The 25,524-nt window shown below is 43.8% G+C and overlaps 1 protein-coding gene across 1 annotated transcript in view; it reads right to left on the bottom strand.

Moving 5' to 3' along the window:
- Positions 1–25,524, bottom strand: part of psme4a (proteasome activator subunit 4a) — a 184,325-nt gene that overhangs the window by 89,933 nt on the left and 68,868 nt on the right. Inside the window, 8 exon segments of the mRNA XM_084322234.1 lie at positions 8,630–8,787; positions 12,237–12,452; positions 13,152–13,219; positions 13,371–13,440; positions 16,454–16,552; positions 16,929–17,079; positions 22,572–22,636; positions 22,743–22,832. Coding sequence (XP_084178360.1) covers positions 8,630–8,787; positions 12,237–12,452; positions 13,152–13,219; positions 13,371–13,440; positions 16,454–16,552; positions 16,929–17,079; positions 22,572–22,636; positions 22,743–22,832 — 917 coding nt within the window.

The following is a 25,524-nucleotide window of genomic DNA, read 5'->3' as shown; positions in this document are numbered from 1 at the left end:
ATAATTTACCATCCCTAGCCAGCTCTATTTGTCTATGGAGAAGTTCCCCTTCTTTGCAGGGCTATAACTTTTTAAATTCTATTGCTAAATTGACATTATTATGGCCCATTCAATGTCCTATATCTATCGATTATCTATCGTTCAGGATGTAGCAACGTTATACTTTTTCATTCACATATTCATACTAAAATACGGTCTAAAGTATAAGTATGTTTTTATCGTTTTCTGCAGCTTTCTCCAGAACTTGATTTATAGCCCCAAATGCATTATATTGATGGTCAAATACAGTTTGGTAGCGATCGGTGCCAGATAAAAAATTTCAACTGGAGGTACTTCTAGAAGTTACTACGTATGATCTGATGTTGACCGGATGGGCGGGGGGTCGTTTATAATTCCGTGGGCAACGTTATATCATTCATCTAGTGTGGGTCATATGATCATCAGAGCAGTTAGTATAGCAGACATTAGAAAATAACGCTGAAACTCACCGTATCTTCCTCGCGCCGTTGGGGGATGAGCGTGGAATCGATTTTTTTCTATTATGGGATGTTGAAATATCCGATCCATTTCCAGGTTGTATAATAGTATATATGTCCAAATCATGTTGTTTATCGAGTTATGTGCACCGATCGGTGTTCACTGTGTCAAGATGGAGTCCTGCTAATGATAGCGAGTGCCCGGACGAAATATGGGTGAGCACCACTTCATCCACATGACTTCCTGTTGGGCGATCTGCCGATCGGCCACCAGATGGCGCTCTTGAACCGTTAGAGAGTTGAGTGGAGCTCAGCAGTATATCTCAGGTCCCCGGGAGAGAAATATGATTGCGATCACAGATTTTTGAAATATTGATATCAAAGACGTGTTACGGCGTCTTCGGCAGAATGAGCATGGCGGGCAATGACGAGTTTCGGCGTTTCCGGCGATTAAAGTGTTAAGTACCTGGGGGTCCACATCTCAGAGGATCTGACATGGACAACACACATAGACTCAGTCGTAAAAAAGGCAAAGCAGCGCCTCTACCACCTGAGACAGTTAAGGAAGTTCAGAGTATCTGGGAAGATACTCCAGTCCTTCTACTCCGGAGCTGTAGAGAGCATCTTGACTGGAAACATCACTGCCTGGTATGGAAACAGCACGGCACAGGACAAGAAGGCCCTACAGAGAGTGGCGCGCTCAGCCGAGCGTACCACGGGTATTGCACTACCTCCCCTGCAGGTTCTATACAACAAGAGGTGCAAATTCAGAGCCTGCAGAATAATGAAAGACCCTCACCACCCCAACAACAGCCTGTTCCAGCTGCTGAGGTCAGGCAGACACCTGCGAACCCCAGCTACTAGGACAGAGAGACTTCGGCTCAGCTTCTTCCCCCAGGCCATCAGAGCCTTGAACACTGAACTCTCCACACACAAGCACACATTAGCACACACACGACACGCACGCTGTACACGCTCGCACACTAGCAGCCACTTTAACATGAGCAAGCACACGCCCACACTTATGGCCACTAAGGAAGGGTCACTTTAAAAATAGTATAGTAACAGTAACAGTGTATATGCACTACCAAAGGACCTAGCATGTCCTCCATGCTCTGTAAATAACTTATGTACAAATACCGATATGCCCTACTATGTTACCTGTTTATTGCACAATGTTGTTTTATTGGATTCTATCATATGTTGTTACTACTGTATTGCACATTGTTGCGGGCAAGACCACCCGCATTTCATTGTATACTTGTATGCCGTGACAAATAAAACTCTTGACTTGACTGTCCTTCGGCTTCTCTACCTCCATCCACTTTTCTTCTTTATTTATTTTTTCTTCCCCTAAACCTTTCTCCCATTTTCCCTTTCCTCTCCCTTACCTTTCATGTTTCCCATCTCTCTCCTTTCAGATTCTTACATTTTCCAGGAAGTGTATAAACGATGTCCATGTCCTTTCAAACTGCTCTGTTTTTCCCTTCTGTATGTATGTTCGTTTCTCCATTGCTAAGTTTTCTGACACTTCCTTTAACCACTGTTTAGCTCCTGGTCTCTGTATCTCCTTCCAGTTCAAAGCTATCACTCTCTTGGCCAAACAAACAAAAATTAATCAATTTCCTCTTTCTAATATAAGCTGGGAACTTCTCCGGGTATAAGTGTAGTATACATAACTTAGGATCGGTCGGGATTTCTATCTCCGTCATCTCCGATATGAGTTCCAATATCTCCTTCCAATATTCCTGTATCTTCTCACATTCCCACATACAGTGGTACAGGGTCCCCACCTCTACCCCACACCTAGTACATTCATCCGGGATCATGGGATAAAACTTGTGTAATTTCTCTGGTGTTATATATACTCTATGTATCCACTTATATTGTAGGAGTTTACATCTGGTATTGATTGAAAGTGTCTGTGACATCTCACATGCTTGTTCCCAGTCCTCTTCTGCTATTTCTACCCCCATGCCCGCAAACTGCTCAAAGAGCTCTCTTCCGATCCTGATAACAACACATCATAAAACTTGGATAATTGTCCTCTTCCCACCATATTGTTCCTCGTAAGTCTTTCTATTATGGAGGTGGGTGGTTCCTCTGTGCCCCCGTTCTTTGAGACTACGTAGCTCCTGATTTGAAAGTATTTAAATCTATGTGATCTTGGGATTTCAAATGTGCTTACTATCTGTTCGAATGTCATCAATTCTCCCTCTAAGTATACGTTTTTAATCTTACCCAAACCTCTTTCTGCCCAATTTTTGAATCCCCCATCATTCCTTCCCGGTTTAAATTCCTCATTCCCCCAGATTGGTGTATACCCCGATAACTTATCTCTTCTACCTAAGTGTAAGTGCGCCTTGTGCCAGATCCTTACTGTGATGAATATCGTGAATGTTGTGAATATATATATGCGTCTAGTGTTATCTTTGTCTCTTCTTTTTCTATCTCCATCCAAGCCGGTATATCTGCATGTTGAAAGTAGAACATTGCTGTCATGAGCTGTGCCGCCCAGTAATAAAGCCTCATATCTGGAAGTCTAAGCCCTCCTCTGTCATACAGGAGGTAAAGGAGTGTCAGTCTCAACCTGGGTTTTTTATTGTTCCATATGAAACGTGTGAACATCGTTTTCAATCTCAGAAAGAACGTTTCCGGTAAGGGCATTGGGATTGACTGGAATAGGTAAAGGAATTTAGGCAATATAATCATTTTAATAATATTCACTCTGCCTATCATTGATATTGGTAATTTGCTCCATCTTTCAAGGCTATTTTCTACATCTGTCATTATTGGATCGTAATTACTTCGTACTAAGTCTTTAATCTCCGGGGTTATCTTTATCCCCAAGTACGTAAACCCCTTGGGGGTGCTCGCGAACTGCGTGTGCACCGGCGCTTTTTCCCTTTCTCTTTTATTAAGTGCGCTTTTATTTGTATTCGTTCTATATCCTGAAAATACTCCAAATTTCTCTAGTATTTCGTTAGCATTTCTAATTGAGGTATCCAATTTTGTTAAGTATAGTATTATATCGTCCGCGAAAAGCGATAGGCGATGCTCCATTCCCCCTATTCTCATCCCTGTGATTCCCGGGTCCTGCCTAATCGTCATCGCTAATGGTTCGATTGCGAATAAAAATAGCAACGGAGAAATCGGACATCCCTGTCTGGTAGATCTCTGTAGTTTAAACGGTGTCGATATTTGGTTGTTTGTAGTTATTTCGACCATTGGGTCTGTGTATAGAATCCTGATCCACTTTATATATCCTTCCCCAAACCCGAACCTTTTAAGTGTTTCAAACAGGTATCCCCACTCAATCCTGTCAAATGCCTTTTCGGCGTCTAATGACAGAACTGCATGGTCTTTTTCGTTTTTCTTAGTGTGAAGAACATTTAGTAATCTCCTAATGTTATGAAATCCCTGTCTTCCCAATACAAATCCGTTCTGGTCATTTTTTATCAGATGTGGAATCGACTTCTCTATGAGTCTAGCTAGCGCCTTACATAAAATCTTCGTATCACAGGACATGAGGGACACAGGACGATATGAAGTTGTGTCTGAGGGTGGCTTTCCCGGTTTCTTAAGTACCGAAATCATCGCCGATCTTAAGGATGGAGGCAAAGTCCCCTCCTCATATGCTTCATTGAACATTTCCAGTAGGTGGGGTAGCAGTTTCCCTGTGAATCTCTTGTATATTTCTGTTGGTATCCCATCTGGGCCCGCCACCTTCCCGCTATTCATAACCGTAAGCGCCTCGTTTAATTCTTCTATTGTTAGCTCTTGGTCAAACTGTTTCTGTTCCTCCTCCGTTATTTTTGGGAATTCTAACTTGTCCAGGAATTCATTTTGTTGTTCTGTGTCCTTTGGGTATTCTGATTTATATAATTTTTCATAATATTCTTTAAAGGCGTTATTTATTTCTATTGGGTCATTCGTTTCCACCCCATTCCCTAATTTGATCGTATTTATCATCCTTTCCGTTTGTGCCTTTCTAATTCTCCATGCCAGTATCTTGCCTGCTTTTTCCCCTTGGTCGTAGTATGATTGTTTTAGCCACTGTAAGTCCGATGTTATCTTTGTAGTGGCTTATGCTTGTACTGGGCCTTTAATACCCGTAGTTCTCTCTGCTTTGCTGGGTCTTCTCCCTTATATAGCTGTTCTTCCACTTCTTTTACCCGTCTTTCTATGTCCTCCATTTGCTTATAGTGTTCCTTAGACTTATGTTTAGTATAGCTTATCATCTCTCCCCTTATATACACCTTAAATGCCTCCCATCTCATCGTTGCACTTGTCTGGTCTGTATTTATGGAGAAGTACATGTCTATTTTTTCATCTATAAAAGTCATACATTTCGGGTTGTTGAGCCACTTGGTTTGGAGTCTGAATCTAGGGGGTGCCTTCGCTATTTCCGGCATGTTCATAGTTAACGTCATCGAAGAATGGTCAGACAGTAATCTACTGTCATATTCACTTCCTGTAAATTTAGATATCAAGCTTGTCGAAACTAAAAAATAGTCTATTCTAGAGAACGATGGCCTACTTAGTCATTTTGAAGCGCACGAATATTCCCTCTTGCCTGGGTTTAGTTTTCTCCATATCTCAACCAAGTCGAGGTCTCTCATAAACGTATCTATCACTTTCCTTGTTCTTCCGTGGGAGGTATCCACTCCCCCTGATTTATCTATTTCCGGCCTCCTCACGCAGTTAAAGTCTCCCCCCATGATGAACTGGCCCGTGAGATATGCCATTTTCATAAACAGTTCTTGAAAAAACAGCGGGTCATCATTGTTTGGTCCATATATATTTACTAGGTTCACCTGCGTGGAGACTATAGTACCGCTTAATATTATAAATCTCCCTCCCGGGTCTACAATTTTATTTCTTAAAGTAAATGGTATCGACTTGTCTATTAGTATCATTACTCCTCTAGCTTGTGAGTTGAATGGCGCCGAGTATACCTGTCCCTTCCATCTATTCTCGACCCTCTTGAGATCTTCCCCAGTGCTGTGTGTTTCCTGTAAATACACTATTTTTGCTCCTGATCGTTTTATCTTCCCTAGAATCTGTTTTAGCTTAATAATGTGGCTCATCCCCCTCACGTTCCAGCTCATATATTTTATTTCGTTTCTTCTCATCCTTATGTCCTATGTTGCCCATTCTCTTCTTGCCCTCCTCCCCCCTCTCTCCTCTATGTTTTGTGATGTGGTGATCCAGCCGAAGTGTCCTGTAATAAATAAAAAAAGAGAAAAAACACAAGTACCCCCAAACCCCACATATAAAGCTAACGTCCCCCCTATTGGGCACGGACCTCTGACCCTCCTCTTTTCTGACTTCCTACAGGTCTCTTCCTGCTTCCTTTTGACAGGATGCATCTTACCTGCCTTTCTCCCTTTCCTGCCGCTCTCCCCTCCTAGTATGCTCTAACCACATGCTCCCTTTTTCTCATTTCTGCTAGTTAAAGTCTAACTTGACTAAACTATCTTCAACTTGATCCTGTATCCCTACTCCCCCCCCCCTTCCTCCTCTCGTAACCATCTCGAGGAACTCTCTATTTCAGCCTCTAAACTCCTGGATCTCTATCACCTTAAAACATTGAAACAAAACCAAATCCGCCACCAACCGGGCATCGACCATATCCAATACATGTTAAGAAAGGGGATATGACCTACGAAAACCTCTAAGCTATACCCTTTACCCTTTAAGAAGGGGGGTATCTTTTGTAGAGTTAAATCAGAACTTGCTGCACCTTTATGTATTAAACCCTTCCCCTTCCTCCCCAAATCCTAACTATCCACTCCTCCTCACGCCTATGTTGGGTCCTTGACCTCTCCGTAGTGTCCCTATATAACTATCCCGTTTACCTGTCTGTGTGTGTCTAGTACCTACACTGAACGGTAGACTTTTTCCCTCTCTCTTAGTTTCCCCTATCTAAACCAAAAATTGCAGTGCCTTTATGAAATATACATTTTCCCTTCCTTCCCCATTCCTAGCTAACCCCTCCTCATTCTGTCTATGTTTGGCCCTCGGTCTCTCCATAGTGCCCTTAACTAACTATAACTACTTAACTATAACTGCACATTCCACATATTGAAAAACAGAAATTACCCTTTTCCATAGAATATACCATTCTCCCCCCCCCCCCCCCCCCCCCCCCCCTTTAAGTTGGGTCCTTGAACCTCTTATTCCTACATAAAGCCCCTATATATATCTTATATTCATATCAATTATCCGGCAAGAAGGGGGGCCTGCCATATATATACAAGCATTTTCCCTTGCATTTCAAGAATGGGGGTATGTCTCCTAGAGAATTCAATCAGAAATTACAATCCATAGTGTCTCCGTACCTGTACAGCCTATATATTGAACCATTGAAATTGCCCGTTTTTTTTTTTTTTTTTTATTATTGCAAAACAAAAATTATTAAAAGTCAGTACTCAACACATAATGCATAATGAAACTTTCAGTCAAGGTGGTTAAAATTACATGCAAGTACAGAAACAAGATAAAACAAAAATAGTCCATAATAACATTTTAACCGTATACAGTGTATATCCAGCGAAATTACAATTATATAAATGTTAGTATAGAATATACCCCTAATACTTATTTTCTAAAACCCTCCCTTCTATTTACCCTTCTTAGCTACCCGTGTCATCCACCTGTGGCGGTCTCTCCTGTTGCTCTTCTTCTGGTCCTTGCCCCGCAAGTGTCTGTCTCAGTCGCGTTGGGTCTGTCCCCACAGTCATACCACAGGCTCGTTGTGCTTGTTCCGGAGTATCACACAAAGTAGTTCTTCCTTCCCACGTCACCTTCAGAATGGCTCCTCTCACAAAGCCTGTCTGTCCTTTCCCCTGAAAGCAGTAGTCTCTCACTTCCTCCCGCTTCTTGACCAGGGACGGGGCGAGGTCTTGGTATATCCTCACTTGTAATCCTTTGTGTGTCTCGCTTCTTTTTTGCGATGTCTAGCATGGCTTCTTTGTCCCGTTGGTTGGAGAATACCACTATGAGTGGCCTCCTCCCGGTTCCGTTTTCGCCTCTCTTTTTCCTTCTCGCGGGAGCCCCTCTGTACGCCGCTTCCAGCCTGGGATTTTTAGTGAAGACTCCTACCCCCGCTAGCCCCCCCGAGTATCTTTGAGTAGTATTCTGTCATTGTTCCTCTCTGTCCTTTCGGGTCTTGTTCCTCTGGTATGCCGATCACTCTCAGATTCTTCCGTTTAGCATAGTTGATCATATTTTCCATATTCTCTCCCATCTCCTTACCGTCAGTTCGGAGCCTCTGGCACTCCCTCTCCCAACGATCCTGGTCCGTAGCTCTGCTATCCAACGAGGCCTCTCTTTCCGTGTATAGTCTCTCCTGTTCCTTCATCCTCGCTTCTAGGTTGGCCACGGTAGCTTCACATGCCTCCATCTTTCCATCCACCCCGTCTTTTATCCTTCTTTCCCAACTTGCCAATAAAGTTTTGTTTTGTTTCTCCAGCTTTTCCTCCAACCGTGCAAATTCCCCCATTAACTGCAGGTTCCTCCTTTCCGCTTCTTCCTTCAACAGTGCGGGCATGGCCTCCATTGTTTGTTGGTTTCTCTTCTCGGCTTCTTCCGACAAGAGCTCTCTCAATAGCAAGCGCATGTTTTCCATTGTCATAGCCGTCTTTCCTTCTCCCCCTCCAGTCTCCACACCCGCTGCTATCTCTTCCTTGCGTACCTCTTTGCCAGCGCTTATTTCAGCCCTACTAGCCATCTGTGTCTTGGTGTCTACCGCCGTTAGCTTCTTGCTAATCGCTCCTAGGCCCAAAGCCTCCGGTACATGGGTCTGTCTGTGCCTAGTGGAGCGCCTATTTATCTCCGACTCTCCATCGCCTTTTCCTTCCGACTCAGAGTTTTCCATTTCATTTTCTCAATAGAGTAGTCTTGAAACTGTTTTCCCCTTCGCTTTTCTCGGGGGGTATTCGGATTTAAGCCGTGTTTTCAGATAGTTTAGTCAATTATCACCGGGAGCATGTGGTTCGAGTTGTCTACTGCATGGCCGCCATCTTGAAGTCGAACCAAATCACACTTATTGTAGAACTAAGAACAAAGTCTAAGAAAGACTTTCACTAGAGATATTAAAAATAGTGTTATTTTTATGGCTGCAAAAAACACTGTTGATTCCTCCTCACCTGCTCATGTCCTGTTCCCCCTGGGCGTATCTCTGGAGGCGCTGCAGCTCCGGCTGGAGGATCAGGTCCAGGACGTAGAAAGCGAAGGAGGTCTCCTCCACGCAGGGCACGTGCCACTGGATGTTCAGGTTCCACAGGTCCCCCGGCCGACCCCAGTCCTGCACAGACGGAGAACACATTGTTTTAAGTTGCTCTCAAAAAAAGGGTTTTGGCTAGCCATTTTTCCTTGTTTTAAACTGCCGCTTTTAAAATCCTCCGCTTTAGCAGAGAGAGAAATCGATATCAGAACAGACATTGAACCAGCACGTACCAATGATGAAGCTAGGAGCGATCTGTGAATAGTCCATACATTTTCCTATAGCTACAGGAGATTCCGTAAATACAACACATGCGAGAGGTCTATTGTCTTATTTTTTTTTTTTTGCTTCAATAGTGTGTCGTGCTCTTAGGTTTTACAGCATGTCACAAATGGAAAATTGTGAAAGCAAGGCAGCTACGGCACACAGTGCCGATAAAAGGAAAGACTCATTCCATATTGAGGCTCATGGGCCGTCGCCACTACCACTGGCGATTCTGACAAACGTGCCAAAGACACGATATCTGCCCTGTGAGAGCCAGAGAGACACTAATCCAGGCAGTGGGCTGCTCTGCTCTCGGTGCCTTTAGTGAAGAGACTGGGAGACGGGAGTGGTTCTGGTGTCGGCTGCAGTCAGGAAAAAGTCGGAGCCGCAGTGGGGGACTGTTAATTAGCACAGGTGCAGCTGGTCTGTGTGATTAACCTCTCTCCTCTATTTCCACAGGGACTGCAGCAGATACGCACGCACAGACAGACAGACAGACAGACAGACAGACAGACAGACAGACAGACAGACAGACAGACAGACAGACAGACAGACAGACAGACAGACAGACAGAGCAGGCTGGAGAGCTCTACACATGGACAGTGTTCTGATGGCTTCATGTTCACCTGTTATTAGAGTTAAAAATGTGAATGTAAAATAAAGTGTGTGTAAGTAAAATAAAGGACAGTTATCCTGGCGTAAGGCATAAAGCTCAGGTGTGTTGGTTCGAACACAGTGAGGCGGTAGCACCCACATTGTTAAGAGACATAATAGGATCAGAGTCAAGGCCCCTCTATTTTCACTGACTAACCAGCCCGGGGGCGGAGTGGTGGGGAGGGATGGAGACAATGAATCAGAGAGGGTGGGTGGCTGGGGGCGGGTTGTATAACTGCCAATGTGCCCAAGTAACCCCCCCCCCCCCCCACCCACACACACACACGAGAGGTCATGGTCATAAAACCAACTCAGACCCCTCTGTGACTCAGCAGAAACAGACAGGTCTGTTCATTATTTTCAGTGATATTCATCCTGTGAAAACAGGATTTATATATAAGGCAAATGATCGTTTGAAAGTTCTAACCAATAGAACATAATAGGCATACAGAGGGCAAACTTATCACAGAGGGTAAATTATCGTACAAATGCAATAATTATCGTACATCTGGCAACACTGCTTAGGGGCTAATAGTAGAATACTGCGGTTGTACTGGACACCGGGCAGCTCCCTGGCATGAATGTGTGTTACCATATGAATGGGAAGCAGGGAGCCATGTGTATGTTCAGTGTGAAGCCATATGTATGTTCAGTGTGAAGCAGGAAGCCATGTGTATGTTCAGTGTGAAGCAGGAAGCCATGTGTATGTTTCAAGTTCTCAAGTTTCTTTATCATACAGAAATACAGAATACTTTTGCATGAAATGCTTCTTTCTGTGTTGCTCCTGAGAGTGTGCTAGATAAAATAACAAGATAAAATAGTATAATATAAGTATAAAATAGAAAGTAAAGTACGTAAACAAAACAAAAATGTTCAATATACATATATACAGTATATGTACAGTCTATACAATGCAGATACAGTACAGTGTAGAAATGGTGAGGTATAGCTTAGCTTGTGGTGAGGTGCAATGAGGTGCATGAGATTGATGCCAATAAATATAAAGTGTGTTAGTGTCTAAAGTTGGTGCTGTGTGTTTATTTAAAGTGAGTGTGTGCGTGTGGATGTGTGTGTTGTGGGTGTATTTAATGGTCTGTTATTGTTCATTGAGCATCCTGATGGCCTGGGGATAGAAGCTCCTTCCGAGTCTCTCTGTGCTTGCCATGAGACTCCGGTATCGCTTGCCTGACCGCAGTTCAAAGAGGCAGTTGTTTGGGTGGCTGGGGTCTTTGATTATTCTCTTAGCCTTACCCATGCAGCGCTTGTTGTATATGTCTTGGAGAGTGGGAAGCCCCCCTCCAATTGTGCGTTCAGCTGAACGGGCCACTCTCTGTAGTCTGCTACGGTCTTGTGCAGTGCTATTCCCAAACCAGGAGGTGATATTGCCAGGCAGGATGCTCTCTATTGTGCATGAGTAGAAGTTCTTGAGGATCTTCTGACTCACTTTGAACTTCCTTAGGTGCCTAAGGTAGTAGAGGCGTTGTCGTGCCTTCTTGATAACACTGTCAATGTGTGTGGTCCATGTCAAGTCCTCGGATATGTGGACTCCGAGGTACTTAAAACGTTCAGTGTGAAGCCATGTGTTCAGTGTGAAGCAGGTAGCCACGTGTATGTTCAGTGTGAAGCCATGTGTATGTTCAGTGTGAAGCAGGAAGCCATGTGTATGTTCAGTGTAAAGCAGGAAGCCATGTGTATGTTCAGTGTGAAGCCATGTGTATGTTCAGTGTGAAGCAGGAAGCCATGTGTATGTTCAGTGTAAAGCAGGAAGCCATGTGTATGTTCAGTGTGAAGCAGGGAGCCATGTGTATGTTCAGTGTGAAGCAGGAAGCCATGTGTATGTTCAGTGTGAAGCAGGGAGCCATGTGTATGTTCAGTGTGAAGCAGGGAGCCATGTGTATGTTCAGTGTGAAGCAGGGAGCCATGTGTATGTTCAGTGTGAAGCAGGAAGCCATGTGTATGTTCAGTGTGAAGCAGGAAGCCATGTGTATGTTCAGTGTGAAGCAGGAAGCCATGTGTATGTTCAGTGTGAAGCAGGAAGCCATGTGTATGTTCAGTGTGAAGCAGGAAGCCATGTGTATGTTCAGTGTGAAGCAGGGAGCAATGTGTATGTTCAGTGTGAAGCAGAAAGCCATGTGTATGTTCAGTGTGAAGCAGGAAGCCATATGTATGTTCAGTGTGAAGCAGGAAGCCATGTGTATGTTCAGTGTGAAGCAGGGAGCAATGTGTATGTTCAGTGTGAAGCAGGGAGCCATGTGTATCCTCAGTGTGAAGCAGGGAGCCATGTGTATCCTCAGTGTGAAGCAGGGAGCCATGTGTATGTTCAGTGTGAAGCAGGAAGCCATGTGTATCCTCAGTCAACTTATTTTGGATAAATAAAACCTTCAGGTGAACAACCATATATGGCTCTTTTTTATATAGCTCATGTGCTTCTTGTTAGTGAATCAATCTGAATCGTTGATATGATGTGAATGTCATACAACAGCCACAAGTGCACAACATCTACGGTGGTTAACCATCAATGTACCCAACACTCCAGCATAGTGGTTTCAACACATCACTCATCTCAAAACCTAAAAAAACCCACAGTTCTATGTCTGAATTAAAAGCAGTACCTTGATGGGTAGGTAGTCGCCCTTGGGCTGCTGGAAGCCTCCGGGGACGCTGCAGTACTCTGTGGGATAGATGAGGGCGGTGGAGCGCAGGATGTGATGAAGCATGTTGCAGGCCAGGGTGTAGCCCTGCTTACACTTCAGGTGGAGGGTCAGCTGTAAGATCTGGACCAGCTGAGAGCTGTAGGGCAGCAGCTTGTCCCCGTCCACCCGAGTCACCTGAGAACAGGGAGAGGAGGCGTAAAAGATGTGTGGATGAAAACCCAGGAGTATGCAACGTTGCTTTCATGTGAAAATCTTAAACCTCCCACTATAGTGTTTTCCCGTTTTTGACTTGACTTGACATTTTAAATATTCTTCTATGTAAACTGTTTCAATTTAACAAACCTTGCATTCTACAAAAGACTACAGCTAATAGAACATGCTAGAATGAAAGAGCTCAGGCAAATATTTTATGGCCTCATAAAGTCAGTGCCCCATTCATTGTATATGTGTATATTTACATTTAGTCATTTAGCTGGCGCTTTTATCCAAAGCAACTTACAAGTTCTGTACGACAAGTAATCAGGAAGGGCACACATCTATCAGCTGAGTAACAATGTTCATCAAAGTGTTGAGTGCTAGAGCGTAGGTTAGTATATTAGGACAAGTGCATGACAGTAAGGTTAGAATTCTTTTTTTTATTGTTTTTAATTTTTTTTAAATTTAAGTCCCCGATTTTACATCACAGATTAGAGGGTTCTCGCTCCGATTTCTAGCTTCAGGAAAGTGTGTGTTCCACTTTAGAATTGTGTGTGTTCGCCAATACTCATTGAACAGTCATTGAACAGAACACGTGTCAATTCTTAAAATGAGTGGCGTTCTCCTTTAATTGCTGTAGAACTGAATCACCCGACAGCAAAGCAGTGTTACACTCACCTCCGACAGTAGCTGGAGGTTCCACAGGAACTCCTTGTCGAGCTCTTCTTCCTGCAACACTTCCTCATCTGGACAAGAGGGACGAGGAGAGTTCATGTCAGAAAGTGAGAGAGAGATCTAACCGAAGATACTACGCAAAACAAAGGCCAGAGTGATGCATACACCCCCCCCAAAGCCCAGGCATAAGAACCCAAGGTTATCTTTTTGTTGATGACTTACTGACTGCAATCTGGTTCATGGCGTTACAGCAGTGTGGCACGAATTTCTTGAGTGACTCCTTAGGGTGACACTGCGAAGAGAAAAAACATATTCATAATATACTCACGTGTTTTGCCATACAATATGGCACAATGCCCACATCTCATTGGCCATGGCCGTCATGTAATGCTAATCACCGGCTATTTGATTACAATCACCTGTTGGAATAATATAAAGGTAATGATATGGTCATGGAGCTCCTGAAGTTTGCGGACGATACCACCCTGGTGGGTCTCATATCCAGGGGGGATGAGTCCGCCTACAGGAGGGAGATCGAGAGGCTGCTGAGCTGGTGCAGCTGCAATAACCTGGACCTAAACGCCCAGAAAACAGTGGAGATGGTGGTGGACTTCAGGCGGAAGGCAGCAGCCCCCCCCCCCACCCCGATCATTCTGGGAGGCACCCCGTGGCCTCTGTGGAGTCCTGCCGCTTCCTCGGCATGACACTCTCCCGGGACCTAAAATGGGAGCTGAATTCCATCGCTCTCAATGAAAAGGCCCGGAAGAGGATGTTCTTTCTACGTCAACTGAGGAAGCTCAGGCTGCCGAGGACCATGATGGTCCAGTTTTACACCGCCATCATCCAGTCCATCATCACCTGGTTCCCTGCCGCCACGGTCAGGGACAAGGCCAAGCTGCAGCGGGTGATACGCTCGGCAGAGAGGGTGATCGGCTGCTCCCTACCCTCCCTCGAGTCCCTACACTCCACCAGGGCCTTGAGGAGGGCGAGGAAGATCATGGCAGACCCCGCCCACCCGGGTCATAACCTCTTCACCATGCTCCCCCACAGCAGGCGGCTACGGCTGCCCAAGACACTTAGGTCCCGCCATAGATACTCAGTTTCTTCCCCTCAGCAGATCACCTGGTAAACGAGTCAGGTGTCCCCCTGCCCCTGCCCCCCCCCCCCCCCCCCCTCTATGGCGAGCTGCTAGGGCTGGACTTTTGGACTTGAACTTTGTGCTGTACTGTATACATGTCCCAACCACTGCACTTCATTGTCTTATCGTTGTCTCACTGTTCTGTCCTGTTTTGCACTTTATAACTATTTATTTATTATTGTTATTCTTATTTGTGCAAAAAATCATGCACTGTAATGTCGAATCACGTTCCATTTGTATATACAATATGGTGAATAAAGTAATCTGAAATGTATTCATCTCAAAGTAGGCAATTAGCTTAGCAGTCAAAGTAAAATATATAATATGGTATCTGGCTTAGAACATTACAAACTTTGTAGGCAGGCTAGTAATTTTTTTTTTTTTGATCCACTTTTTCTCCCATTTTTCTATATTTTCTCCCATCCCAATTTCGTATCATCCAATTCAACCCTCCCCTGTCACGAACGCTGTTTCTTGCCTCCCACAAGCCGGCTGCAGTGAGGACTAAGTCATACATAGCACAAGTCCCCTCCGGTACTCGAGGTAACAGCAGTCGCATCTTTTCACCTGCGCAGCTCGATCTATCAGTGTCGAGGAGTAACGCGTGGGAGGCTCACGCTGCCCCCGACACTTCCTGATTCTACTGCGCAGGCGCACCAACCGACTTGTAGGAGTCGCTTGTTCACAACGTTCGATCCCCACCCTTCAGTTTTTCCCTCCCCGTAATACGGCCAATGTGTATTACTGCGGACGACCAGCCAAACTGAAAAACAATGTGGAGAGCTGGATTCGAACACGCGAATCCTAGCGTCTCCACACTGGTGGCGAGTGCCTTAGACCACTACACCACCTAGCCGCCCTACAGGCTAGTAATTTTTTACCATAAATCTACACTCTGGGTGAAGTCATAATGTTCTAGAAGAGTTTCTCTTTTTAACCGTTTCTGCGCCAGAAACGAATTAACTCGTTATAGCCCGCTAATCGAATTATACGAAGTATACTCGTTATTATGATAGTTATTTATTTTATTAGCTATTTCCATTCATAATTCATCCTGCTGTGCTGTGGGAATGTTTAGCACTCTGTCTGAGATCGCAACGGTCCGATACCGCCGCCTGGTGGTATGCGGCCGATGTTGCACTTACTTTCTGGAGGAAGCTTGACTCTGTGAGTCAGTGAATGTCTTCCGGGCGGAGTTATCTTGTAACGTGGATCCAGATACACACTCGATTGCATTGAATCGCCTTTGGGACGCCAGAATCATTATGCTTTTGGAGCATATGGCGTCGGCCAAATGGACATACAATCTAGCAGATGGCAATCAAATAATTGGAATATTCTTTTTGCAGTTTCATCGGCCAGCGGTAAGAGCAATCTAACGTTAATTTCAGCTTGATTGTCCATTGCCATCACTCTGATCAACGTATGCTGTTGTACTAACGAATGCCGTTATTGACAATCAATTAATCATAAACAACGCCCCCCCCCCCCCCTTCCTGCATGCATGCATGATGGAACATAATATACAGATCATATGCTATTTGAATTTTTTATTGTAGAGTGTATAGGGACGAAATGCCAATGGATTAAGTATAATATGTGTCGCAGCCTATTACTAGCGTTCCAGGAATTATCCTAGACCACTCTAAAACTATACTTCTATTCACCACGGTATAAAACGACAATGTATGGATGGAAAAAATATTACTTTTCCACATCTTGAACGATAGATACCCGATGTCAAATGGGCCATAGTATTGCATATATAGCTATAATATTGAAATAGTTATAGTCCTGCAAACAAGGTGAGCGACTCCCACCGTTTACAGTGATGGCGTCAGCTGCTAAGGATGCATATATTGCGTGGCAGTTATTGTGTTAAGAGAAATATAACTGAACATGCAGGTCAGGTTTTACTCAAATATTTACAAACATTAACAGACTGAACAATCCAATATTGACCATGTAAAGAAAGCCAGTAGTGAGGTGACAAGTGTTTCCACAGAAAGGGCGTCATACTGCGAAATGAGGGATTTAAATTATTCCAACTGCCACTGAGTGAAAATAACCGTATTTATCATACAGTATCATAGACCCAACCATGTAACCGGGTCCAACTGGGAAGCTACAAGACAGGCTGGTGCCTTATGCTGGGTTCAGGACATACCTTGGTGGCGGCTCTGCACATGTCGGCCACCATCCTGCCTGCCACGCGTGTCTCAAAGATGTTGGTGGTGGCAAAGTTGAAAACCTTCTCCAGAGCCACCTGCAGTAATCAGCATGTTACAGATGAAACAGAGGTCTGTATATATGAGCGCAATCCTGCCTGAGTGAGTTGTTACCATATAAGACTTCATTAATTACAGCACCATATTTGGTCTCGTTTTAAATACTAACAAGCTCTAACCTTAAAATGCTGGCAACCGGGCAATATTTGGCCATGTTTAGACTAGACTTAGTCGTATAATGTAATCACTGCTTGAATATGCTTGTTCTTCAAAACGTCATTATATATATGTGTGAGAGAGAGAGAGAGAGAGAGAGAGAGAGAGAGAGAGAGAGAGAGAGAGATAAAGAGAAATAAAGAATAACAGAAAGACCAAGAAAGAGAGACAAACAGAGAGGTGTGGCATGAGTGTCACCTTGAAGATGTCTAAAGAGCACTGTGTGAGTATAGTGCTGAAGGTGGAGGACAGGCCCAACTCCACCAGACTCTCTAGATGAGTCATCTTCTCCGTCTCCGTCTCCTCTCTGGTCTGCTCCAGAGTACTGCTGTCTATAAGGGCAAAACACCTACACAGACGCAAACACAAAACTATTTCAGTTACAACAACAGAAAATTATATTTCACGGCGGGATGGGTATCATTAGGATTTTATCGATACTACTACTCTTATCGATACTGCTTAACGGTTCGGTACTTTTTGATAATTTTGCAAGGAAAAAACAACAATTAATTAAGAACAGAATCGACATTGCTTTATTATTGGCTACTTTTTGATCAATAATACAAGCAGTCAGATAAATTAACTATTTTGGGACTTTCTATTTTATTTAGAAGTTCTTAAATCAGAATGTCCCACCCAATACAATACCCAGCTGTTAACTCTTTGGGTGCCATACCTGAGTATAGTCGGGTTATCTCGCCAACCATTGAGCGCCAAAACCCAAGTATACTCGGGTTTAGATCCTTTGATCTTTTCCTTTGATCCCCGTTCTATACGGTCAGCCGGAGCCATCTAGGTCTCCCTGGCTCATCTGCCTGCGTTGGAATTGCAATGATGATCGAATCTGACCAGGTGGCAGTATTGCCTACCTTCTGAACTGGAATAGCTTGGTGTGGATACACCTATTCTCTTTTTTTTTTTTTTTTTTGCAAGGGCCCCTCCTCCTTGGAGTCAGAGCGACAGAGCGATCGCCTCGAGATTTTTTTGCCTGAAGCCTATTTCCCTTATAGACGGGCGATGCGATCACTGGGAATTATTCTTTTTGGAATACCTTCCGGCTAAGGTAAGGTATATTTTATGTCTATTTTACAGAACCTGAAACATGTTTTTGTAACGATCAGTGTCGTGTTTTACCGGACGTAAAACATGCTTGACAAACACAATCGCAGTTTCTAGTTAGAACGACCCCCCCCTTGATTTTGTGAAGACACATGTGTACATGGTATATACCTTTGATTTGGGAGTATTTGGGGTTTCAGGCGATCAACCAGAACGATTTGGGCGTATTGCATATAACGAGTCATATCTCGCAATCTATGAAAAAAGACTGGATTATTTTGGAAAGGGGCGATGTTTCGCGCGTAGCGTGTAGCAAACCACAGTGTGTAGAAATTAACTGATTAGTCAGTAATGGACTATGAACAATGCCTGTCAAATGAGCCATACTATTGTCTCCATAGCTATAATACAGAACACACGATGGGTCTGCAAACATCGCTAAAATGGTCAATAACGCTGGCGCCAGGCGGTAAAGATGGGGAAAGCTGGTGGCGCTCAAAGAGTTAAAAACGGTTCAATACTCCATTTTATTAGTAGAGATACTTTTAGAACAATAGCCTGATGCTGTATTTTCCATGAGTTGAGTGGATGCATGACCGGAGCTGTGTGTGTGTGTGTGTGTGCACACGCTTTGTGTAGTGGGCGTGTCAACAGTGTCAGCTGAACTCGCACCAAGGCATAGGGATATAGTCAGACATGACATCCCTGAATTATTTCATAATACAAAGTTTCTGAATGGACGTTTGGATTAAACCAAGTTGTATGCAGTGATGAACGGTCTTTCCCCGTGGAACACAAGTTACTTAACGTTACACAGGTCACGCTATGCATGCTTAGCTTGCTAACGTTAAAGGGGAGATGAAGCATAGCGATATAAACATAGTCATAGCATCAAATTAGTATTTAGATAAACCACAGAAAAAAATCACGTTATAAAAATAAGGCGTTTCTAAGAAAAAACTATTTGTTATGTCCATTTATGTAGCATTTATGAACATGTGCGCCGCCATTTTGTTGCTGACGTCATAGTGTTGGTTTTGTCTGGCTCCTGGTTTACACTGCTGGTTAGCTGCCTAGTAAACATGGAGTGTCTTGAAGGTCAATCAGTAAATGCAACGTTGCCTACCAAACAACGAGACCGTGGTGGTTCTTTTTGTATTGCTCCTGGCTGTTCAAACAAATTTTACTGTGTGAAAGAGAGAGGAAAGTTGGTTCATTTCCACAAACTACCAGTGAAAAAAACAGTGTTGTTGGCACGTTGGCTGGCCTCACTCAAGCGGCGCGATCAGCCTGTTGGACAGGGAATGAAGATCTGCAGCGAACACTTCATTGCCTCGGATTATGTTGTTGATGGTGGGAGGTTTGTCCAGAAGACCACTAATCAGCTGAAGCCCGATGCGGTTCCCTCGGTCTTCGACAGACAGACCAGCCCAGGCAGTTCAACCAGCGTCGCGGAGCATTTAGCCTGCTGGCTACCTAGCTACGGTTCAACCAGCGTCGCGGAGCATTTAGCCTGCTGGCTACTTAGCTACGGTTCAACCAGCGTCGCGGAGCATTTAGCCTGCTGGCTACTTAGCTACGGTTCAACCAGCGTCGCGGAGCATTTAGCCTGCTGGCTACCTAGCTACGGTTCAACCAGCGTCAGAGTTTTTAGCCTGCTGGCTACCTAGCTACGGTTCAACCAGCGTCGCGGAGCATTTAGCCTGCTGGCTACCTAGCTACGGTTCAACCAGCGTCGCAGAGCATTTAGCCTGCTGGTTACCTAGCTACGATTCAACCAGCGTCACGGAGCATTTAGCCTGCTGGTTACCTAGCTACGGTTCAATCAGCGTCGCGGAGCATTTAGCCTGCTGGCTACCTAGCCGGGATTCAAAGCCAACTAGCCGGCTAACCCAGCTCGCTAAATGCTGCATGTTGCTAGTTAGCTGAACCGTAGCTAGGCAGCTAACCAGCAGTGTAAACCAGGAGCCAGACCAAACCAACAACGTGATGTCACTATCTAAAATGGCGCCGCCATTGATTTTTCAGGGAAATAAGCAGGATTTCACATTTGATTATAGGACCCTGTCTTACACAAGGTACACAACAAACAAACTAGGATCACATTGTTCAATGCTTCATCTCCCCTTTAACCCTTTTCTCGCCAATGACGTGTTACCACGTCATTCCTCGCCATGCGTAATCTGCCAATGACGTTTTACAACGTCTTTGAGATCAATATTTCAAATTTCTGTCATGGTATTCATATTTCACCCACGGATCCTTGACGGGTGCTGTAGATCTCCGCTCAACTCTCCAACGCTTCAATACCGCCACCTGGTGGCCGATCGGCGAGTTGCCAAAACCGGAAGTCACGCCGGAAGTGCTTGGTGTCCCCCCTATTCCCTCCGGCCACTCGCTATCGCTCGCGGGACTCCATCTTGACACACTGAATAATCGATCCGTTGCCATAACTCAATAAACAACATTATTTGGTTCACCTAGATCAACATCCCATAATAGCGATCTTTTTGCTCCACGCTCATCACCCAACGCTACGAGGAGACTGGGGTGAGTTTCAGCCTGTTTGTTTACCATTTTCGATACAAACTGCTCTGATCTATATATCACCCATACGACATGAATGATTTAACGTCGGCCACGGAATTATAAACGACACACCCCAAAATGTTGGCCAAACATTTTGAAATGCATATGGTGCAAGATGAGATTTGTTGATTGAAGGCACAAGTCAAAGAAGCATAGTGGGTCTAATTGTGATGCATATGCCTGTGTATAAGCAGTTTGTTATTAAAATGAAAAAAAAATAAGTATTTTATGGTATCTTATTAGGAGGGGGTCCGCGAATTTTATCAGAGATGTTTGGGGGTCCCTGGGGGGAAAAAGGTTGGGAACCACTGCTCTAGACCGTATTTTTGTATGAATGTGTGAATGAAAAAGTTAAACGTTCCTACATCCTGAACGATAGATAAATTGATGTTGAAAGAAGTTGAACATCTCCATAGACTTACAGTGCTGGCAGAGAGGCTACAAGGATGAGAATAAGCTCCGGCAGATAAAGGGTTAAGATAGCAGTGTAACTTAATGTTACACACGTCGCGCTATGCATGCTTAAGCTTGCTAACTAGGGCTGACCTTCGATTTTTTTTTGAATTCGAAGCATCGGGGCCGAGATTCGATTTTAATTCGAAGCTTAAATAAAAAAAAAAAAAAAAAAGGAATAATTATTAATACATTTTTATGTTGTGGGACTTGTACAGCACTTTGTTCAACTTTGTCAGTACTGTACAGTTTAAACCTTTTTAAATCTTAGACAAACTAAACACTTTGCTTCCATGAAATATTGTAAGCCGTCATTTGAGGCTTTATAAAAGCAGCACAATGAACACAAATCTGTCAGTGCCGAGTCCGACCTCATCTTAAATAACAAACAGCATTGATTGTTGTAGTTAACAAAATAGAGGCAGTTGATTTTGCAAAAAAAAAATTTTTTTTTTTTTTTTTTGCATACCGTAATTCCTCTAATAGTAACCCCGGCTTGTATTTGTTTCAACTGTAGCGGGTACCAGGCTTGTATTAGGAGGAGGCCTGTATAAGAGGGAGGCCTATATTTCAAATTTTCAAACGGATCATAATGAATAAATCAACATTTTGTGTCAGTTTGAACCCAGTAAAATGTACTGGGTTCATTTATTGAAACCAAGTACTGTATGAAATAGTAAACAGTGCAATTACAGGTGGTCACTGGTCATTTCAACGTTTTCAAAGTGAAATCAAGTAACTCGCTCAGTATGCAGCTCAGTATATTAGTAACCCGGCTTGTATTAGGAGGCCGGCTTATAATTGCTTAGCTCAAGAGCGCACCCGGCCATTAATAGAGACCCGGCTTGTATTTGAGACCCGGTTACTATTAAAGGAATTACGGTAATCGAATTTTATTTTCATATTCGAATCCCATGCCCATCGAACGAAGCTTCAAAGTATTTAAGACAGCCCTATTGCTGGGGAGCTCCCGTAGCTCACCGCATATCTCGGCGCTATTTCTGCGTCGGGGAAAACCGTGCTCGTCACGGATCTGGGGGACACGAGTTCGATTCCCGGACCCGCCGTCATTTCTCAGAATGTCTTCCCCTGCTCTACATCCCATTTCAACCTGTTTCTGTCGGTCATGCTTGACCAGAAAAGCGATAAACGCTAAAAAATAAAGTTTAAAAAAAAAAGACAGCCCTATTGCTAACGTTAAGATAGCAGTTTAACTTAATGTTACACAGGTTGCGCTATGCATGCTTTTTTCCGAACGTTTCGTTCTCTCCGCTATGATGAGAGCAGTCAGAGCCGTCTGTCTGCCTGTGTGCTTCAGCACCTCTCAAGTACCCGTATGTATGTGCATGTGTGAGCGACTCGAGTCATGTGTGTGTAAAGAGCACAGCACAGCCTCGCTCCTCGTGCAGACAGAGAGAGACAGAGATAGAGAAAACGGCAAACAAGATTAGTTTGCAACGTTTAAATTCCTCAAAAAAAAAACTCCATAATTTCTCGAGTACCGATAGCAGAACCGATAACGTCGGAGCTTATCAATACTCTTGTTTTTTTCTAATTTAGTACCGGTTCCCGTTTAGAACCGGGTTTCGGGGGGCATCCCTACCTGTTGATATGGAAAAATACGGGAATATTGCAAAACATTGTTGGGACTGCATATCCTTGTGTATAGCAAATTACTCTACATTTAGTTATATATATAGCATTTCATCTGTATGGCCTCTAACATGCTCTCCACACCTGTCCATAAACAGTAGAACAAAGTCTTCAAACTCGGCTGAAGCTGAGCACATCTCTCTCTCCATCTGCAAGACAGATCAAGGAAACGGTGAGTTAAAGCTCAAGCACCTCTACACGAGTACCATCACACTTTAAATGCTCAGTAGGGAAATGGAAAAAGGGGCGGCTCACCTCCGTCAAGTCGGTACGTTCGTGAAGGGCGGACGAACAATCCACCAAAGGCACAAGTGTCGCAAACGTAGCGATGAACTGGAATGTTATCTGTGAAGAGGGATGCATAAGATGTCACACAACAGCTAGAATACACAATAAACAAACTGAAATGGATTTGTTCTTCCAACAAAAGTCCTTTTGTATAAAAGATTGGCCCTAGAATTAAGACGCAGTAAAAAGGTCACAACTGGTGGGGCGGCTACGTGGCGTAGTGGGCAAGGCGCTCGCCACGAATGCGGAGACGCTGGGCTCGCCTGTTCGAGCCCAGCGCTCCACATTGCTTTCAGTTTAGCTGGTCGTTCATACTAATACACATTGGCCGTATTAGGGGGTGTGAAACTGATGGGTGGGGATCGGGCGTTGTGGACAGCGACTCCTACAGGTCGGTTGGTGCGCCTGCGCAGTAGAATCAGGAAGTGTCGGGGGCAGCGTGAGCCTCCCACGCGTTACTCCTCGCCACTGAGAGATCGAGCTGCGCAGGTGAAAAGATGCGACTGCTGTTACATCAAGTAGCGGAGGGGACTTGTGCTATGTATGACTTAGTCCACATTGCAGCCGGCTTGTGGGAGGCAAGAAACAGCGTTCGTGACAGGGGAGGGTTGAATTGGATAATACGAAATTGGGATGGGAGAAAATATAGAAAATGGGAGAAAAAGTGGATAAAAAAAAATAAAAATCACAACTGGTCTGTGTGTAACGTTACCGCTTTCGCTTGGCTCATAAAACCAATGGACACGGGGGAAACTAAATGAACAGAAATGTTACATATACTTGCTCTACCTTATAAGAGTGCCCTCTTCCATAAAATGGAAAATAGTTATTGAATATGGCTTTTATGAGTTTAAATTTCACCATATTTCCATGCTTCTCTCCTTTCCTCATATCTGATTCAGTGCCTGTCTGACTGCGAGGGGAGGGGCTATCGCAAAAACTGGTCAGAGAGAGAGATCGAGAGCGGAGCCAAGTAGGGGCTGCAAATGTATTTGCTGCGTGCAGCTCTGCAATGAAATACCATTTTAACACAGAGTTTCAAAGACAGCCCCTTTCCCACTGCCCATTCAGAGCCAGGATTTGTACCCCATTGTCCCCATTTAGTCAGATTTTGAGATATAAACGTATCTGTAATACAGATGACATTTTTGATACACAAGCCAAGGAGCTTTGTCAGAACTTTAGATCTAGAGGATATAGTGAGGCCCTTATTGAGAATTCTCTTAATAAAACTAAACAGATAAACAGACAGTCCCTTTTTACACATAAAGACAAAGTAAAAAGCAACTCAGTAGCATTGGTGTCCACCTTCAGCCCTATTTCTAGAGATATGCATGATATTGTGAACAAATACTGGTACATTTTAAAGTCAGATCCTAAGATCGGAGGTGTGTTCCAGGAACCACCCAAATACTTCTACAAACGGCAACCTAACTTAAGGGACCAGTTAGTTAAAACAGATTTTCCCAAAATAATTACCCATTTTATGGCTAATATTCCAAATGGAAATTTTCCATGTTTGTCTTGTACCCAATGTCATGGCATGATTAAAGAGAAATTTTATTTACAACCAAGTACAGGTAGGAGTATCGCTGTTAGAGGCCGGATTACCTGTAATTCTGATTTTGTTGTTTACTTGCTTAAATGTCCTTGCAACCTTTACTATGTTGGAAAAACAAGAATACGTTTTAAAAATCAAATTTCAGAGCACAAATGTTCTATAAGAAGAAATGACGAGAAGTCTTCAGTTGCAAGGCACTTTAAAAAGTTAGGACATGATATTTCTGGCTTAAAATACATGGGTATAGAGCAGGTCTTGAGACCACCAAGAGGCGGCGACAGAGACAGGCTCTTGCTACAAAGGGAATGCTTTTATATTCATTTTCTGGATTGTCTAGAGCCTAGAGGCCTCAATGAGGAAAATGTTTTGACCTGTTTCATTTGATTATTTCATTTCATTCGATTTACTATTTTCATTTATCATTCTTTATATTTATAATTGAAAGATGGCTTATATGGGTCATGAGTGTTTTTGTTTTTGTTTAGAGTTTAAGATGTAGGCCTACTCTGTATAAAAAAAAAAAATCCCTTTGTGATTTACTGTTTCTTTTTAATTTACACGCTTCTTTTTGATTTACATAATTCTGAAAAGGTTGTGCTTGTAAGTGGTATTTTGTACTTTTTTGCAGATCTCTTGTGGGAATGTGTTGCCACTTCCTATGTTGTCACTTCCTGTTTGACTTGTATATACTAGAGTCACTTACCCTTCATGCTTCATGCAAGCCATTCTGAAGGTGTGTTCACACCGAAACGTCATGATTACAGGCTGCCAATAAATTTGGAAAAACCTGGAGTGCGTGCCTGGACATTGTTTCCCTATTTTTATATATTATATCAGAGGTTACAGCACCCAGTGTCAAGTCTAGTGAGGTGAGCGCGTTCTACTACTTTTTTTACCCCATTGTCCCGGCATGCTGTTCTGTGTGAAAGGAATGAACATGGAATGGGGGGTCAAATTTGATGCAGCATTTTGACATATTCAGGTATAGTAAGATTGCAAGGTTGGTTGTCACGAATTCTGTGTGTAAGAGACATCCCGGCATAGTGGGATAGGGCACACCGCCAAGCACCAGCAACCCACGCACATGAAATAATAATAATAGCAGGAATATTGCCTAGGGCCTAACAAAATTAATAGTTGGTTTCAGGTTGCCGACCGACCCTGCCGATTTAGGTGCGACCCAATATA

This window comes from Notolepis coatsorum, assembly GCF_963971535.1.
Source record: "Notolepis coatsorum genome assembly, chromosome: 9".
Classification (NCBI taxonomy): Eukaryota; Metazoa; Chordata; class Actinopteri; order Aulopiformes; family Paralepididae; genus Notolepis; species Notolepis coatsorum.
Note: the sequence above shows the minus strand (reverse complement) of the source record. Positions and strands in the feature narration are given on the sequence as shown.